General features: G+C 43.9%; 1 protein-coding gene across 1 annotated transcript in view; it reads right to left on the minus strand.

The window, feature by feature from the left end:
* The window catches only part of NDUFA10 (NADH:ubiquinone oxidoreductase subunit A10), a 171,775-nt gene that overhangs the window by 88,089 nt on the left and 64,622 nt on the right, over positions 1-19,064 (minus strand). The window contains exon 6 of the mRNA XM_078681409.1: positions 13,719-13,798. Within this exon, the coding sequence (XP_078537535.1) occupies positions 13,719-13,798 (80 nt within the window). The remainder of the gene's footprint in view (positions 1-13,718; positions 13,799-19,064) is intronic.

Raw genomic sequence — 19,064 nt, forward strand, 5'->3', positions numbered from 1 at the left:
TGGCGGTAGCCTTGATCTAAAAAATGTTGTTGTTGTGGAGCTTGAGGAGGTTGCCTACTGGTTGACGGTCCTTCTTGCTCAGACTCCAAGCCACTGCCAACAGAAGAATCGGAAAAGGTGGTAAAGCGTCTTGGACCCTGTCTCCCTCTGTTGGTGAAGAAACCTTGTTGGTCTTGTTGATAGTATTCGTCTGCAAGGTAAGGGTAAGTATATTTCTTGTCGTAGTTGCTAATATCTTTGGCAAGCTTGTCCAGCTTCGTATTCAAGGTCACTGTGTTGAATTCAGCGAGTGTTTTTTCTGCCCTTTCCAGGGCTTCTTTTGCATTAGCTAGTGCACCGTCTTCTAGTATTTCTTTCTTTAGGTCGGCTATTTCTTGTGTGAGCCTCTTTACATACTCTATGGCGGTCTCAACCCCTAGCACCATCCAATGCCTGGAGCAGTTATTCGCCACGAAGCTAAAGCCTTCACGGAATTTGGGTACATCAATAAAGATTCCCGGTTCGTTCCTGACTTGTAGGCCTTTAGGTATTATGTTGGATGAAAGGTATTTCGTCAGAACATGGCGATGAAGCCGAGATCGGATTAACTTCATTTCTAATCTTTCTATTTTGAGTAACTTTTCATTCAGCGTAGCATCTACTGAAGGGGGGTCAGAGCCGAGTAGAAAATTGGAAGCCCCCTGTTCTTGTATTAATCTAGCGATATAGTCCTCGCTATATGAGAGGGTTTCCTTGTCTGACATGTTTAGTTTAAATCTGCCATTACGAATTACAGCAACTTCATAAAGGAAAAATCAAAGAAAAACCCTCGCAGGTCAGCACCTGCAATGGTGTAGTTTAAAGAAAAGGGGTTACCCTGTGTCCCTCAGAACCTGGGTGATTATGATTAAATACAAGAGTGGTTCTGTTGGGTAAGACAAATTGCTTTGTAAACGCTAATCAAATGCAAGACATACGTATGAAAGCTCTCTGAAACACATTTAAAGTGAAGTAATGAATCTTCAAACAAAACTAATAATCAATTTCTTAAAACCAACGGGTGATTTGCATTGTATTTATATTTTGATTCAAACACATTACATTGGAATTAATTCATTCAACAATGATATTGGGTATTTTATAAAAGACTGTCGAACACAAGTGAGAATTATGTGACAATTAGTGACAAGTGCTCAGTGCGTGAAGCAATGTACAGTGAGATACAAAATTCATATAAACAATTATGTACAGGGGTAATGCTGGTCAGAACATATTTCACATCCAAGGACACCTAGCATTTATTTCAAGGATCCTGGAGTTTTCTGAACCAATTTGTGGGCGTCGACGTTTCGACCCTGTTGCTCCCCAGTTGGTGGTCGCGTCGGGTCTTTATCAAGACTGGAGGGGAGGGGGTGGACAGTCTGCAATGGATAAAAAGGTGTTTCAGAGGGCTGCGTGTGCAATACGTATGTGCACTGTGCGTGAAAACTGCACAAGTGCTGGGCAAGTGAGCAAGAAATTACTCGCATGGAAATCAGGAGGGGATTCCTCTGCATGATCTTGAGCCAGCCGGTCAAGTCTAGAAAGGGAAAGGAGTATCATGTAAAAGATCCTAACCCAAGGTATCATAGGCGGAAAGGTGGTGAATTAACCGCTCTCACGTTGTGCAAATCATGCAGCTAGGACTGGATGCGTGATTTATGTAAACGCGCTTGCAGGGCGGGAACATGCAATGTGGCTCATGGTGAGAATGCAAACTAGGACCGAAGTTTGCAGAGCGTGAGGCCTCGAGAGAAGCACAAGAAGCTGTGCACGGTCCCAGCTGGGGCAGGCGGCGCACTGACCAGACTAACTCCAGTTCCGCTCTACTCCAAGGCCTTGGTGTCCTGATCTGTGTGTGTCCGGCAGGACTGGGACAGTCAAGGTGCACAGTTGGGTGACTCAGCCCCATAAGTAGGAACGTACTATTGTGGGAGGGTCGAGCTATCAGGCCAGGCCTAGGTGTTGGAGAGGGACTGTCCCAGGGCCAGCAGCGGGGGATGACTGCATTGGAAAGCTGTGAGTGGGAGGCACTCATTTAGGTCACAGCTAGGCAGGCTTGAAGCAATTTCTATTTTTTAGACAGATAAATTACGATTTGAAAAGGTCTGTGCCACCTCAAAATGTGCGGCGGTCACAGTCACTGCTATACATGTCAATAGTCCAGTCTGAGGTGGAAGACTCCAGCTTTATTTTAGCTGCCGACGGAACACCAGCGGCAAACGAGGGAGTCTGCGAGGCACTCAACTGATTATAATTAAATTATACACGTTTTCCAGAACTCTTTATCTATTTTCTGCAACTTTGGCAAGTCTGATAAATGAAAGCCGTCTAACAATTATCCTTAAGCTTTGCAGCAGTTAACAGAGTTTCTCCTTGCTCAAAGGGGTGTAATTTCTGATATTTGTGTTACCCTCATCGTCATTGCTCGATTTTTGCTCACAAGCAAATGTCACTCATAGAAGTTGAAATGTCACTCAAAATTACACTGAAATTATGAAAATGTCACACATGGCAATCTTAAAACCTTGGCAACTATGTTTTCAGTTACTGCTGGTAGCGTTGACTCTCTACTATGGTTGGCTCGTAAGCCCAATTGTGGGGGGTGGACCAGGCCATTTTGTTCGGCATACATCGTGAGTTGTTTGTTCATTTGCTTTTTTAGGGCTTTGGACAGGGTAGGAAAGAGGGATATTGGTCTACAGTTGGACTATGTGAAGGGGTCTAGATTGGGTTTTTAAGTAAGGGCATGACTATTGCATGTTTCCATGCCATTGGGAAAAATACCTTCCAAAAGTGAGGCATTTAGAAGCTGTGTAAGTAAATCCATCGAGAAAGGCTCAAGACTACTAAACACAGCAGAAGGGTATGCTGTGAACCTGACTTAATGGAAGTGAGGAGGGATTTGAAAGTCGGGGGTCCAGGAGCTGAAATGAGCAGGTCCTGGCACAATGACCCTGCTGAGAGTTCTGCTCTAAAATAGAGAAGGGTGTCTGCAGAGTTGTAGTCTGATGTAGGGAAAAAGTGGCATCAATGTCTGCAACATTTTTCAAGAAAAAAGTGGATAATTCATCACACTGGGATTATGAGAGAGGGATGACAGGGGCTGTGTCTGCAGGGTCAGAAAGTGTTTTAACAGCTTGAAAGAGTGTTTTTGGACCGGTTTGCATTTTGGGCTGCATTGCTTTTTTTCAGAGAAAAAGGATGCTCTAGCTGAGAGACAGCTTTTGTGGTTACCTTTTAGCGCCACCCTTTACTTTGCTATGTCATCTGCGCTATGGGTTTTATAATGATATGGAGTTTTACAGATGCCTGTCAGTTTCCCCGAAAAGGTTACATCTTCTTTCGTGCCCTCCAACATTTTTTGCAGGGAGACATGGTCGAAGCATTTCAGTTGAAGAAGAGGTTTCTGCTTTACTATGCGTTTCCTCCAATACTAGTGATTCCTCTGGTTCGCACAAGCTCACACCCCTATGACCGTGCCCTAATCGGTCAGTAGAATAACAATAAAATGTACAAGTATATGACCTTTGCGAGAGCGAATTGTCATTATAAGAACTTAGATCAAAGTATTAATGAAGTCAGCATCTAAACCTGTTTACTCAGCATAAGTGGAATAGCTCTATATACTTACTTTTCGAAATGAGATTCTATCACAAAAACCATAGTTTATTATATATTTTCTTTGAGTTTTAAACTATTTTGTTCAATTTAGAAACAGGGATCTAATTATTCAAAATTCCAATGCTCAAAACAATACAATTTTTTTCAGGTAGTAATATATATGTATATATAAATTACGTTTCATTCTATTTGCGTCATGATTAAAAAATAGTCCGTTGGTCTATTACATATTATTTTGACATTGGTGATTTTTGATAATCAGGTGAAACATTTCTCCATTGGATGAACTATAATTAATGTACATTCCTGTATCTTTGCATGAACTTAAAGATACAGTGGATGATCATTTAGGAAATAAGACCCCTTTGGCGGCATTGGCGGAGTCGTTTGGGGCCCGGATCGTATCTTATGCCGACGATACCCAGCTCCTCTTCTCGTGTAAGAGAGGAGGAGACTGAGGGGGAGAGTATCCGGGATTGCCTTGGGGCTGTGTTTCAATGGTTCCATCTACACAGCCTCAAGTGCAATCCCGATAAGTCTGAGGTACTCTTCTTTGGGTGCGATATGGAACCAGATTGGCAGGCCTGGTGGCCTATTAATATGTCCCCCCCTACGTGTTCATCCCAACTGGCTAAGAACTTGGGTGTTAAGATGGACACGGGGCTAACAATGAAGGCCCAGATTCTCGGGGTGTCGGGTATGTGTTTCGGCCTCCTTAGGATGCTACGGAGGTTTCTTCCCCTACTATCGGAGGAGCACAGGAAGCTGACTGTGCAGGCCCTGATAGGCTCCAGGTTGGATTATTCTAACGTTCTATACCTGGGCCTGCCAGAGTACCTGTTACAGCGGCTGCAAGTTGTGCAGAACGCTGCGGCACGAGCAATCTACGGATTGAACAGACGTGCCAGTGCTGCGGGCTTGCTCCGGACTTTGCACTGGCTCCCAATCCGTAAGCGAATCGCTTTTAAGGCTCTGTCTCTGACATACAAGGCCCTCCATGCAACGGGGGCTAAGTACCTCCAAAGGAGAGTCACCTTCTACCAACCGGCTCGCTCTCTGAGATCAGAATCCTTATTTCTGGCGACCGTTCCACGAGTGAAGCGAGCACGCCTGGGAGGTCGCTCCTTTGGATTACTGGCGCCCCAACTGTGGAACTCTCTGCCCCTGTCACTTCGGGGAGCCACTCGTTTATTAGCCTTCAGGAAGGACCTTAAAACGTGGTTATTCTCCCAGTAGGCCCCCTGTGTGTGTTGTTTTCTTTCTATCTGTGATTCTCTCTTTTTTAATGTGTTATGTTAGTTTACTGCAGCCTTCGTTAATTAAAAGCGCCGGGACACTCTTTTTGAGTAGCCGTGCGCTCTACAAAAGCCATTTTAACATAACATAACATAACATAACAATTTGTCCTTACACAAAATCATCTGGAATTTACTTATTAGACATACCCTTCCCCCTTAAAGAATATTTTTCTTTGAAATGGTATGTCAAATAATTTCTTAAATATATTAACAATTTCAATTTTTGACACCATGATTGCATATCCCAGCCGAAGCGGGAGTGTTCCTGCAAAACACATATTGGACAGCTTCAACCTAAAACACTGAAATACAAAAAGTTAAATAGTAGGTTCTGAAGGACTTCGGTCCAGACCGGTTGGATAGAATTTAAAAACATTATCTGGATTTAAACTACAGTTGAATTGTATGTTCTGAAGGGCTTAGGTCCAGACCTGTTGGATAAAATTAAAAACAAAAATGTCTGGATTCAAACTACAGAACTTTCTGGTCCACTGGACTGAACTCAATCTGAAAGAAAAGCTATATAACATTACACTAGGAAAAAGACCTGTCACTAGTGTGAAGAAAACTAGTAACGTGGAGACAATATCCTTTACTTCAGATATTTTGACCTTTTAAGAAAACTAGAGATTTGCATGTCTATGTAAAATCAATGTTTTGTATTGACCTTTGTATACACAAGCAATGACTCGAATTTCGGTCAGGTACTGGTTGTACATATGATTGTTGTGGTGCTGAAAGTACAATTGTTGAAAGGATTCGGTTACGTTCTTCAATGAAGGCTCTAATCTGAGAAATCTAGCAATCCTAATAATTTAAGCATATTGACTTTTTTGTAATAGCTGCCAAATGTACCAGTGTGGAAATAGGCGTCAATCTTTAACAACTTTTATCTTCAGGTTCTCGTTGTTGCTGGATATCTTAGTAAAGAGGACTTTATGTAGGCATACAACTGACAGAGAATTGAACCAACCAATATTCATATTTGCAATTTCAAGCAAAACAAAAAACCAACAGCCTGTGTTAGGTGTGTGGGTTTACCGAAAACATAACTGAAGAGCACTAAATGAGATACACTGACACCTATACGGTTAAGGTTTAAAAGTCCACATTAGTTAACCTGCAGTGAAGCTTGTCTGTGATGTACAAATGCATTCATGCAACCAGGCAAAGGAGAACACTCCCTGACCTGCGATCCGCAAGATGACATTCACAGGCCCCAGGGAAGAGAGAACCAGAATTTAACCTCCTTCCTGGGTAAGCTCAGCACACAATGACTGGTAAGCAACAATGGGAACAAAGGAGGGCGGAAATGAGAGCCGAAGATAGGGTATGACAGCCAGGACTGGCGGCAGCGTACTTATTAAAACCAAACAGTATCATTGCAAGAGTGCAGGCACATTGCGTGATCAATGTGACAGGCTGCGAACCTTCACTAACTTAACGGACTGTGCAGCGAAAGGGGAAAAGTTGAAATCACAGCAGGACCAGCCAGAGCCCAGCTAACCGCGTTGAATGAACACACTTGACAGAGTCAAGGAATGTAAGAACTCTGGAAAATTAACAGCTTTCTACCTAGGGGGGAATCGGAAGGGGGCATACTCCGGGCATGCCACCCTTCACTAGTGAACAAAAGCTCTGCACTGACAGCTCAGACCTCAGTGGAAACCTGTGTGTATAAAGCCAGATGGAAGAACTGGAATCTTGCACAAAAGCTGAGGAGACTGCAAAGCAGCTCCAAGAAGCACAGAGATCATCAAATGGAAGCTTGATATATGCAAATCAGAAGACAACCAGCAAGAAACTGTTTAATTCATCCCTAATATGTAATGAGCTAAAGACTCACCCCACTCTAATGCCAGGCTACAATTTACCATGCAGACTTTATCATGAGCCAACAAGGGGGTTTTAAGCAGAATACAATATAAAATGCACAGATCTCACACCAACAACATGAGATGGTCTTATATAGTTCTACTTATGAAATATGCAAAGAAACGGTAACCCAAATACCATAAGGCTGTTTAATATAGGCCTGCTTCTCAGTGGTCATACACGCAAGACCATAACAAGGTAAAACAGAACACTTGCATATGTGGCGACCACACACTAATGGCCACGGGATTGTTAAATAAAATTTTGTGATTTAGAGGCCGACCACTAATTACAAAAGTGCCAACTGTAGCCTTAATATGAGCCATATTAATGCCTCATGCATACATAAGAAATCTACCACAGTGCTGGTATGTAATGTGCATCTCATCATGCAGATACCTCACACCAAAGGATACCAGAATGTTGAAAGAAGCATCCTCACAAAGACCTAATGGTGGCAATCTATGTGCCTCCCAAAAACATTAAACTTTAGTTTTAGTTTGCATGGAAACATCATTATCAGTGGAGAACACAATTACCAGTAACCTATTCTGTATGATGTAGGGACCAACTCAATGACAAATATCAAACAGTTTGAGCAGCCTTGTTGAGTAACGTGCAGAGACATCTTACAGACCACCACCACACACTTTATATGACACTGCAGAGTAATATGCATGTAACACCATGAAAGCCAAGGAAAATGGTAATGAAGACTAGGAACTTCAGCGACTCGCGCTAACAGCCAAACAACTGTTTCATGCAGTGGAATTATGATCCAACTCCTCATGCTATAATACACCCTTTACACAAGTGCCATGTGAGTGCTTAATGGTACAGTAATGCACAAAGAGCCCTCACCAATCATGTGAACATTTCTAATGGTGCACAAATGTACAAAGAGTAGTCACTCTTCAAGACATCAGACTACCCAATGCACCTCTAATAAAGAGAACACATCAAGTGTGTAGTAATGTCTAATGCAGGTCTATACAAAATGACTGCATACAAAAAGCCCATGAGCTTTGATGTAAATCAGTCCTAATGCAGAAGGATTTCAGACAGATTGCCCAAAAAATGTAAATGAATGTAAATGAAGCACTAATGCATAATGAAGAGAAGCATCTCTTTTGCAGACTTACAACTTTGAGATTGAGATACCAAGGCATCTACAAAAGAGGATAAAACTGTTGTTTCTATTCTTAGTTGCTACACTTCTACCTATTCACTTACTTGTAATCAGGATTTGCAACAACTTGTAGTCGGAAAAAAAAGAAAAACACCAAAACAAACTTCTGTCGTGTTGTTCTCCTATTAACTGCCTTTGTGTATCTGAACCGTGTGGGGTTTCCAAGAATTATGGTCAGGAGTCAGGGCTAGGCCCTGCATCCATCCCTCTGTAGCTGCACATCCCCAACCGAGCACAGCCTTTGGCAGTGCACAGCAAGAAATGGCTGCAGACCCCATGCCCAACCAGTCGTAGCTGCCCAACCTTCACTGCACATGGTCTTTGGACATGCACACCAGAGGCTGAACATTGGATCTGGCCCAGGAACAGAACCAGCACCCAACCCTCGCTGCGTTCAACCTTCAGACGTACGGAGCGGAGGTTTGGCACAACGCCTGTCCTCTGGTCTCATGTCTTTGGCTGAATGCCGCCATGCACTCTATCACGAGCCTTCCAAGCAAAGCCACTTATTTTGTGTTTCACTTTGCTGGTTTTTTTTCTTCATAAAATTACTGTCTGAAACTTGCAAATCAGGCACAAAACAGCAGTCTAATTCAGCATCTGAAATGACCGCTCATTAAGTTGTGACTAGTCGATATTTTAGGCACTTTTTTCCTCTGGAATGTGTTAATTTTTTCATGCATCTGGGTATCTCTGACAATGCCCGCGGGTCAGTCTCATTTAGGGTTGCCCCATATGGCTCTGGAATTGTGTGTGTATTTTTTCTTGTACAGCTTGAAATTTGTGAATCAGAAAAAAATTAACTCTTTGGACCAAATCCATCCAATCACATTTCATTTCAAAAATTCAAAAAGTGACTATCAGGATTCATGACTTATGTATTACAAGCTAAAACAGTAAAGATATTGTGATTGTAATTGGATTTTATATAGCACTTACTAACCCTAACGAGATGTATAAACTCTTTTCTGTGAGTAGCACGATTCTCCGGAAACCAAAGTGGGTTAAGTGGTGGATTAGTATAGAGAAATATAAGTTCTTAACTGGAGAGGTGGGCATGTGAGTCTGTTAGTTGGACTGAATAGAAAAAATGAGGGAAGGAGAAGGGAAGAGTGTAAAAAGTGTTATTTGGAAGATCATTGTAGTAAAATGAGGTCTGGGATGAGTCAAAGGAGAGATGGAGGAAGGAAGTGTCTAGAAAAGATGTTAATGTACACAAGCATATGCTATACATTTGTGTTTGAAGTATGGTGGTCATGTAGGAAAGAGCCAACTCTTGAGCAGTGGTCTGAAGATAAAATAGTTATCCGTGGATCTTATGTTTGGGGGTAATGAACTCCATAGTTTGGCTGCTTGAACAGAGAAAAATGTAGCACCCTTGTTTTTTTCTCGTAATCTGGAGTTTTGAGGCGGAGTGCCAATCTGGAGCGGAGGTTTCTTTGTTATATGTATGTGGTGATTTTATTCTTGATTAAATGTGGGCCTACTCCATGTATTGTTTTGTGAGTAATAGAGGCTTCTTGGTTTACCCCATAGTCAAAATTACTAGGTTGAGATACATCTGCCTATGGGTTTCACCCGCAGACCACCCAGTAAGTCTGGACTTATTCTGCACCTAAGTTTACCCCACGTACTGTAGACTAGGTTTGGGCTAAAAATGGCCATGGTTTGATCACTCAAAAAACTTAAGATAGGCTTGGATTAATTCTGGCAGTCGGCCTGACTCTACCATCCATGCTAGCAAATGCCGCTCTTCCCAAATGCCTCTCATGTCTAGCCATCTGGCCACGTGTTGTAGGTGTACAGCACAGCAATACAGGTCCAGTCATGGCACCTCCAACCCAACCTCTTCACACAGTCTGGTCAGTGTGGCCCAGGCAACCCCTCTAATACGCCTGCCTACCCAGAGTAGGGAGATGAGGATTGAGTCTAGCTGCCTGAACACCCTCTACGAGAGGGGGCACAGCAAGTTCTGCAGGACATACAGACATTGCTGTGGTAGCCTTCCCATCAAACAGAGGGGCAGTGATTAGCAAAAGGTGAACAACATCTATAGTGTTTCCAGCACCCTGTCTATGTTGAGGCGTAGATTTCGTCCCATGTGCACTCTGACACTGGGCTCCATATACAGCAGCCGGACCCTCCCACGAAACTGAGGACCAACACCCATCACTTTCAGCACCTCGGGTAAGTAACCCCAGTCCACTGTGACAAAGGCTTTTTCTAGGCCAAAAGAGACTAACGCCATTGCCTCATCTCGATGCTCAATTGCATGGAGGATATGGGCTAAATGGTGGAGATTCATTACGGTATTTCGGCCCGGGATGAACCCGCACTGGTCTTCATGTACTAGATGTGTCATGTGGGCTGTCAGTCGATTAGCAAGTAATTTGGACCTTCATGTCGGAGTTAATCATTGTGATTGGCCTGTATGCTGAGGGGTCAGTCCGGTCACCTACAAATTTGAGAAACATACATATCTTTCCCTCACTCATGATCGGTGGCAGTATCCTGTAGTCACGCACCTCAAGGAAGACCCCCAGGAGTCCCGGTTTGATCGTCTTCAAGAACCGCCTGTTGGAGAATACTCAATGCTGACCTGAGCTCCTCAAGTTGTATGGAGATGGCCGAGGTCTTGACAGCTGGGGATGTCTAGGCTCTCCAAGAAAGGCGTGTATGGGTTTGAGTCTATGTCTGGGTATGCGGTGTACACTTGCTGTAAGTGGTCCCAGAACGCTCCCATTATGCCCGTTCTGGAGGTGGCCCTGGTGCCCTAAGGGGGCAGCTGCTCTGTCGTACGTGATGGTGTTTGCTCCCTACACTGGAACCAGGCGACTAGCCTACCCAAATTATCGGCCTCTCTATGTAACCTCTGTCTATATTGTTTTAGTGTGTATTTGTCTAATCGGCCCCTACGCACAATCTGTTCTCTCCTGCGTGTCTCAAGGTGGATCTGGCCCCCTACTTGTCTTGATACCAGCACTGTTTCCTCCCCGCTTAATTCCACCTGCATCTATCAACGTATTCTGCAGGTTAGTTCAAGGGAGGTTCCCCTCAGAACTGCTTTAAAGACCTCCCATTACGTGGGTAATGGAGCCCCAGTTAGCCTCCATGTAGTTTTCCAGTGTCTGTGATAGCACCTCCCGCCCAACTGGACCCGCTAGGATGTCCACCAGCATCCTCCAAGACCTTTCACATCAGGCTGAGCCTCCCCAGTATAAAGCGCAACTAACTTCGGAGTGATCTGAAAGGAAGCGTGCTACGCGTGTTCCCCGATCTCTTTTGTTCGCGGGAATCCAGCCACAAGTATCCTATCTAAGCTGCTGAAGGTGTTATGCGTAGTGGAATGGCACGTGTTTCCTTTTGGTGGGGTGGCTCATCCGCCAGACATCCTCTAAGCCTATGTTTTGCATTACCCCATTGAGTGCTACGGTCATAAGTGGTTTAGTGCCTGCTCTGGGTGGCGTCTTGTCTAAATTGTGGTCTAGGGCATACTTGAAGTCACCTAGCCATATCAGGGGCGACCCAACATCCTGCATTATCAGGTCCTGCATGGTCTGGAATAAGGCAGGGTCAACTGTATTTAGGGCATAAATGTTCAGTATGGTTAATTTCTGTCCATCCAGGGTCCCCTGTAATAAGACATACTGCACTCTCACATCGGTCTCCATGTAAAACGGTACTCCTGGGGCCACACGGATTAGAGTACCCCTGGCATATATAAAAGGAGAAGTGAAATACCTGCCCCTGCCATTTTTTAGCCAGTCATGTGGCACCTATGTCATCTAAGTGGGTTTCTTGCATGCTAGCTATATTGATTGTATGCTGTTTTAAGAAGACTAGTACCTTGTACCTCTTAATGTAGGTTCCTAATCCCCAGTAGTTTCGAGTCAGGATTCTGATGTCACCCCCTCGTCACCCTCCGTGATTTCTGGTGTAAGCCTCCTCTCCCCGCCAAGCCATCTCTGCTCCTAACTGCTGTGTCTACACAAATAAACAATACAAACTAAACCCCCCCCTCCACCTACAGACAAGCATAATAAAACCGTCTGACTATCTATGCCCACCCATTGCATGTGCCACAACATGCACAGCATCCCAGCCTGTCCAACCGGGACTGGCTAACACTCCATTGGCCAGCAACTCGGCTGGCCACACATAACAGCATAACACGTGTATTTGTAAAGCGCACGTGGCGCTGTGCTCATGACTAGCTGAGCTCGTCATGACATGCACGGCGCTCACACGCAGGGCTAATTCCCCCGCTGTGCTGAGCGTTCTGAAAAACGGGCGTGATCATGACGAGCTCAGCTAGTCATGAGCACAGCGCCACCGTGCAGCAGCTACTGCAGTGCCAGTCCCAAGCAGCCGTAGGTGATGTTACGTGGTGGGCTGCCGAAGGTGAATGGGCTCAGCTGCCGGCTGGCTCTCAGAGCGCAGCGGGGTGACACGCATTTTCCCTCAGACGCACAGGGGACATCACATGGCTTGCCGATCCATCAAAGACTCGGCCTGCTGTCTCCACCGGAGCATTCTCGCCACGCACTGTCGTCGAGTGCTCAGGGTTGATGGGCTCAGGCGCCACTCTTCTTCGCCAGTCCTGAGCAGCCACTGGTGATGGTACGGGGTGGGCTGCCAGGAGGCACTGCCTAGGCCTCGACTAGGCCCCAAGCGCAACAACCGCCGCAGGTCTTATTCAGGCATAAGGCAGGCATTGTGTGTATCTACGGTTATTGCTGGTGCATGGCCGTTCAAGGAGTTAATGAGGTGGGTATATAGTCCGGATTAATCAGGATCTTTAAGCTGGCTGGCCAGAAGCTCACTTCCTGTCGGTCACATTAGTAGGCCACCCCCCCCCAAACTGCTGCATAACTTAAAGCAACCAGCAAATATATTCTGAATGTGTCTTGTACCTCATTTATCCTTGCCCATCACAAACATCAGCGCAGCAGCCAAAGCCACTATAAAGGCACCACTCTGGTCAACTCTGCACCACACCAGAATGCTTCCCACAGAGACACATAGCAAGTACAATACATTTCCAAACAACGACTGTGCAGCATGCTGTCTGACCAATACTGCACTTCGGCCTCCCATAATGGTATATGAACTGCTATACAAATGCAAATACTATTACTACCACACAGTACTCACTATGAAGGTGAAGATTTTGTCCAATACTCTCTTTATACGTACAAAGGCTTCAGAGAAAGGTATGATGCTGGGTAATGAAGATTTAGCATAGACAGTAAGAATGTGTCAAACATTGCAAGTTGGTTTTAGGCTCCAATAATATGTACAAGAACCTTATTCCAAGATCCATGAAGGTCACGGACGGTACAAACAATCCTGCTATCTCACTTTCTAGGACTTTAGCCCTGTCACCCATACTTACACCTTCGCACTCGACACAAACTTGTAGAGGTGGGATACTGTATTGACCATCAGAAGTGCGGGTACCCTCAATCGACGTGGGGTAGATGGGTATAGACAGGTTTATTGTCACATGCCTTTATGGCAGGTAGAAATGAAATGTATTCTCTAGGCCAGGGCAGAAACTGGATTCTGTGCACTAACTTTGGGCAAAAAGCCATGGACTCCGGTTATTCAACTTAAGAGATTTTTGAGTTATATGAAGGGGCATGGACAGAAAATCTGTGCAACCAAGTCTGTGGACTCTGTTCGCCAAGGCAGAAAGGGTGGAATCTGCTTACCTGATCTGGGGCAGGAAAGAATTCTTGTAGCTCTCTTCAATGCTCTTCAGGAAGTCAACAGAGACCTTCTTCTCCAAAGGCTGAAAAAAAGAAAACAAATGTATATAAATACCAATAATACTAAGATGAGGACTCATGGACCCCTCTGCTCTCATCAGGTTCCCCTGCATCCAATGATAATTGGAAAGGGTTCTTATCTCTAATGAACCCAGCTAAATACAGTGGCATTTTGGAGCATGGAAGGTTCAAACCAGAGCAAGAAACAAAAAAGACTCTGAGCCACCCTGGAAGACAATAAGTTCATCAGTGTGCAATTGGAGGGCGGGAAGGGGGTTACCCCTGAACTCAAAGGAGAGCATGCAGAGCTCTGGGAACATCTGGAGATTGATAACCCTATTAAGGGACTAACCCATATAGGTTGAAAGCTTATCGGATGGTCATTTCTCTAGTAGTCACATCGGACAGGACGTTAAGACTTTAAGAGAAGGGTACATAACCCTCAAATAGCAGAATATTCACATTACACACATGTACATCACTTATTTATTTGAAGAGTTTTATAGAGTGCGAACAAGACCCGGCTGGGTATCAGAGCGCTGTACAGCGAAGCCAGCTGGTGGGCTGGTACATTAGGACAAAATAGATAGCTAAACTTCTGCAGTAGAAGAAACAATGGAGACAAAGACATGTAAACAGTTAACAAGATGAAGATTGCATAGTGGACAGGGAATACAGGGTTGTAGTTCAATGCCTATTAGTTGTGAGGTTAAGGGAATAATGTCACAGGTAACTATTCCGGAGCAAACCTTTGAATTCTTTTTTAAATACATAGGTCGAGGGGTTCATTCTAATTTCTGGTGGGAGGGCATTGCAAATTCTCGGAGCAAGCCCTGAGAAGGCAGGGCTGTAGATTTTCTTCTTTTTGAACTTTGGTGGTTTCAGCAGTAAAGTGTGTGAACTTCTTAGTTCTCGAGTCCCACCCGATAACTCAAGTTTATTTGCCAGGTAAGTGGGTGTGTTCTGATGGTGCGCTTTGTGCGTTAGGCAGGCTATTTTACACCTGATCCTTGAATCGATGGGGAGCTAGTTGAGATGGAGTAGGTCTGGTGTGATGTGGTCATGCTTTCTTGAGCCGGTGATGAGTCTGGCAGCAGAATTCAGAGTGGTCCTTAAAGGGGCCAGTTCAGCATTTAGTAGCAATTCCGTAATCTAAACGGGAGATAACTAGGGATTGGCAGCTTGTTTCAGGTCAGTAGGTGGCAGGAAAGGTTTGATCTTCCTTAGTGTGCATAGTTGGTGATTGGCTCCTCTTGTTGTTGCACTGATGTGATCTTGCATATTCATGCAATTGTCCAGGATTAAGCTGAGTGATCTAGCGGAGCTCACAACATGAGGGGTGCAATTGAGGGCTGTTAGTTTTTTGAGCCAGTCCTGAATGTGTGCAGTGTGGTTATGGAGGCAATCAGTTGGAATTCTGTTATGAGTGTATTTAACATAAGGTGGTTTGTGAGCTAACCACTGCTGAGTTTCCAAAAGAACATGTTTAGGGTAGTTATGTCGTTCAGGGAGGAGATTTTCATATACAGTTGGGTATCATCCATGTACATATGATATTAAATGTCAGATTGTTTCAGAATTTCGGTGAGAGGTTCCAGGTAGAAGTTGAAGAGAGGGGGTGAGAATGCGGATCCTTGTGGAACTCCAATAGAGATCGGCTTACTGTTGGAAAGGTCATTGTTGATTTTGATGGAATCTATTTTGAAGGAAAGAGGCAAACCAATGTAAGACTGGACCTGATAACACCATCCTTGTTTCTAGCAGGTTTGTCTGGTTTGACCATGTCAAACGCCGAGGAAAGATCCAGCAGAATAATTGGGCAGGGTTCGTTTTGGTCAAGTATTCTTAAGGCATCGTCTACTATGTGTGTTATTGCAGTTTTGGTACTGTGACCAGATCTGAAGCCTGATTGGTGTTGGTCGAGTAGTTGGAAATGCTTAATGTGGTTGTAGAGTTGTGTATGGACATACTTCTCATGATGTTTGGACAGAGTCATTAAATTGGAGATTGGTCAGAAGTTGCTAGGGTCAGATAAGTCTGTCATAGGTTTCTTTGGGATGGGGATGACTTGCCCAATCTTGAGGCAGTTGGGGATCACTCCTTGTGTTAGAGATTCATGTACAATCTTTAACCAAAGAGGGAAAATGGACGCGATAGGTTCATTAAAAAGTTTGGAGGGCATAGGATCAAAGAAGTGATTTGATGGTTTTAATGTGGTCATGATGTTAAGTAGCTCAGCATCATCCGTTACTCTGAAGGTATTCCAAGAAGCATAATTTTTTTGAGTGTATGCAATAATTCCGTCAGTGGAGAGCTCGAACCACGTGTACCTGAGGCGTCGGAGGAGAGAGTCTGATTTTGTAGGTCTTGTCTGGAGAGTTGCAGATCTAATTCTATCTTTGTTTTCCCAATGAAATGGGCTGAAAATTCATTGCAGCTTGGGATTGAGTCCTTGAGAGTTGGTTAGAGTGTTTGGTTTGTTGATTGATGATTTGGAAGAGTTTGTTTGGTCTGTTTTTGGCCTTATCCAGCTGTGATCTAAAGTGATCAGTTTGTTATAAGCTTTCCTAGTCTTTCTTAGTTGTTTGAGGTTGTCTATGGAGGGAGAGTTCCTCCACGTTCTTTCATCAAGTATGAGTTTACTTTGTTCCACATTGAGCAAGCCCTTGAACCAGGGTTTAGAATGCTTGCTAGGGATTCTTTTGAGTTGCACGGTGGCCAGGGCATCAAAAATATCAGTCATGGATTGGGTGTAGTGCTTGGTGAGTTCCTCGATATTTGTCATGTTAGGAGGTGGGGGCAGAAGAATATTGCTCATGGTGGTATGATCATTTATGTTGATGTTTCTTAACTCACATGCCCATTGTTTATTTTTCCGAGGTTGACCATGTCTAATCAACACCTTTTCTAAGATGCTGAAGGAGAATAAGAAGTGATCTGATCAATCGCAAGGTAATGTGTCATCCAATTATATGATATTATCCTAGGCAATGATGAGATCTAGTGGGGCACCTTTGCAGTGTGTAGGCTTGTTGCAGGATCGGGTGAGGTTCAGGTCAGTTAGGAAGGTCTTGAAGGTATGTAATAATGGATCATTTTCATTGTTCCAATGTAGAAATGGTTATGGGATTGGACCGCGTTGACTGATATAGTCTCCATTATTTGTTCAATGAACAGATGATTGTCTCCAGGAGGGTAATATATCATGTGGAGTGTGCCAGTTTTGTTTTGTCATTGTTTAAGATTTCAAGATCTAGGTGTTCGTAAGAGGACATTGGTGCTAATTGAGTATGTTTCACGGAAAGGGCGGATCTATGGATGCAGGCAATGCCACCCCCAGCTTTGATTAGTCTATCCATTCAAATGATGTCATAGTCAGGGGGGACTAGAATGTCCAGGATTGGTGTAGAGGTGTCCTCGAGCCAAGTTTCAGTTAAGATCAAGATGTCTAAGTCATATAAGAGTAGGAGGTGTGCAATGTCAGCTCCATGCCTTACCGCTGATCTGCAATTGATAAGCATCGATTAGATGCAAGATTTGGTCTTTACAGATTCAAGGTGAGTTGCTTGGATCACTTGCACGCCCAAATCGAGTTGTTGCTCTGCAATACGACGAAGGTTCCGCATATATACGTACTACTGAGAATCTAGGCAGCACACGCTCTTCCCAAAGCCCACGCAAAATGGGGGTACAATGGGGTACAACCCAGCTCCAATATCCTGTGGAGATTGCAAACATAAGCGTTATATGACCCCACATTCCATGAGATGATCGGGATACAGACAGATCAATACTTTGAGGAAAACAAGGGGGTTGGCATACAACAAAAGGGTAGAGTGGGATGCCTTTAAGGCAATTATTCATGGGATATGTATCAAAACCAACTATGGGGCGCGAACCACCATCCAAACACAAATATTCAGATTAAAACACACCATCAGAGAGAGGGAGGTGGCCAAGGGACAAGGGAAAGAAGACAGCCTGGACCTCAAAGAAACACAAACAACGCTAATGGACAGATTGGGTAGATTGAACTATAAAGAATACACAGCCAAACCACATGCAGAGGGTGACAAAACACGATGAGTGCTAGCATGACTCTTAAAGACAGAGGCAGTCAGAACACCACTGGCCGCCATGCACGTCGCCAACGACGACACCCTAAACACACAGGCAGATATTAATGGAGTCTTTTTCAACTTCTATAAAACACTGTACACCACACTATAAGGGATGCATAGTTCCACCTTTCAGACATACATAGGAGGGATCCTATACCAATCCTTTATACCAAGCATTACCACAGTACAGCAGCAGGAGTTAGACGAGCTGCTCACAATAGAGGAGATTCAGAATGCTAATGACCAAATGGCACGTAATAAAACCCCATGAAATGAAGGCCTCTTCATAGAATTCTATTCTACATACAGGGTCAAATTGGCACTGAAGCTACTACAATTTACAAGGATGCCTGAGAGATGGGAATTCTCGCAGCAACCACTAGAGAGGCACTGATTGTAGCAATACCCAAACCAGGTCACGATCTGTTGGAAGTGGGAACATATAGACAGCTATCTCTACCAAGTTTTATACACACATTTACACACACATTTATTAGATCCAGAAGCAATTTTGATTCACATCTGTGAATGTTTTCTTTTAATATTATTATTTTTTTGTGTTATTTGTTTATTAATATGAATGAATGAATATTGTTTACTATTTGATTAATTAAAATCATACAATTTAAAATCATGGAAAAGTCGACATATTTATCAAACAATTGTTGTTTAAAATTCATTACATGCTTATCAATCAAGGAGTCCGAAAGACTTATCAATTTGGTATATAATACCAATTAATTAAAATCCTAGGGTGGTCCCCTCTAGTATCTACTAATATTCAGACTAAAACACCTGCGAAGTTGAACAAGTCTGGAGGCCTAAGGGAGAACCCACGCAGGTTGAAACGTCATAACGATGACTGAGACAGTCATTTTTGTGATATAACAAGTAAGGTGATCACTCAAAGTGCTTGTGCAATATACAAATAAGCAGCAGTTATGCAATTGGGCAAGGCAAATTGCATGTGCGTATAAAGACTTCATCTGTGCACTTGCATGCTTAATGTCGCAGTGAGGGCTTTTAATGCTCAGACCAGGTTGTTTGATGAATTGACCTCTCAGTGTGGTGTGAATGTTCTGTGGCCTTATATAAAGCCTAGGGCAAAAAGTGCTATTCGCTTCGGAACAGAAATGGAAATGAGGGACGCGAGAGACCCCAGAAGCAA

Source organism: Lissotriton helveticus, chromosome 3_1 (genome assembly GCF_964261635.1).
Source record: "Lissotriton helveticus chromosome 3_1, aLisHel1.1, whole genome shotgun sequence".
Classification (NCBI taxonomy): Eukaryota; Metazoa; Chordata; class Amphibia; order Caudata; family Salamandridae; genus Lissotriton; species Lissotriton helveticus.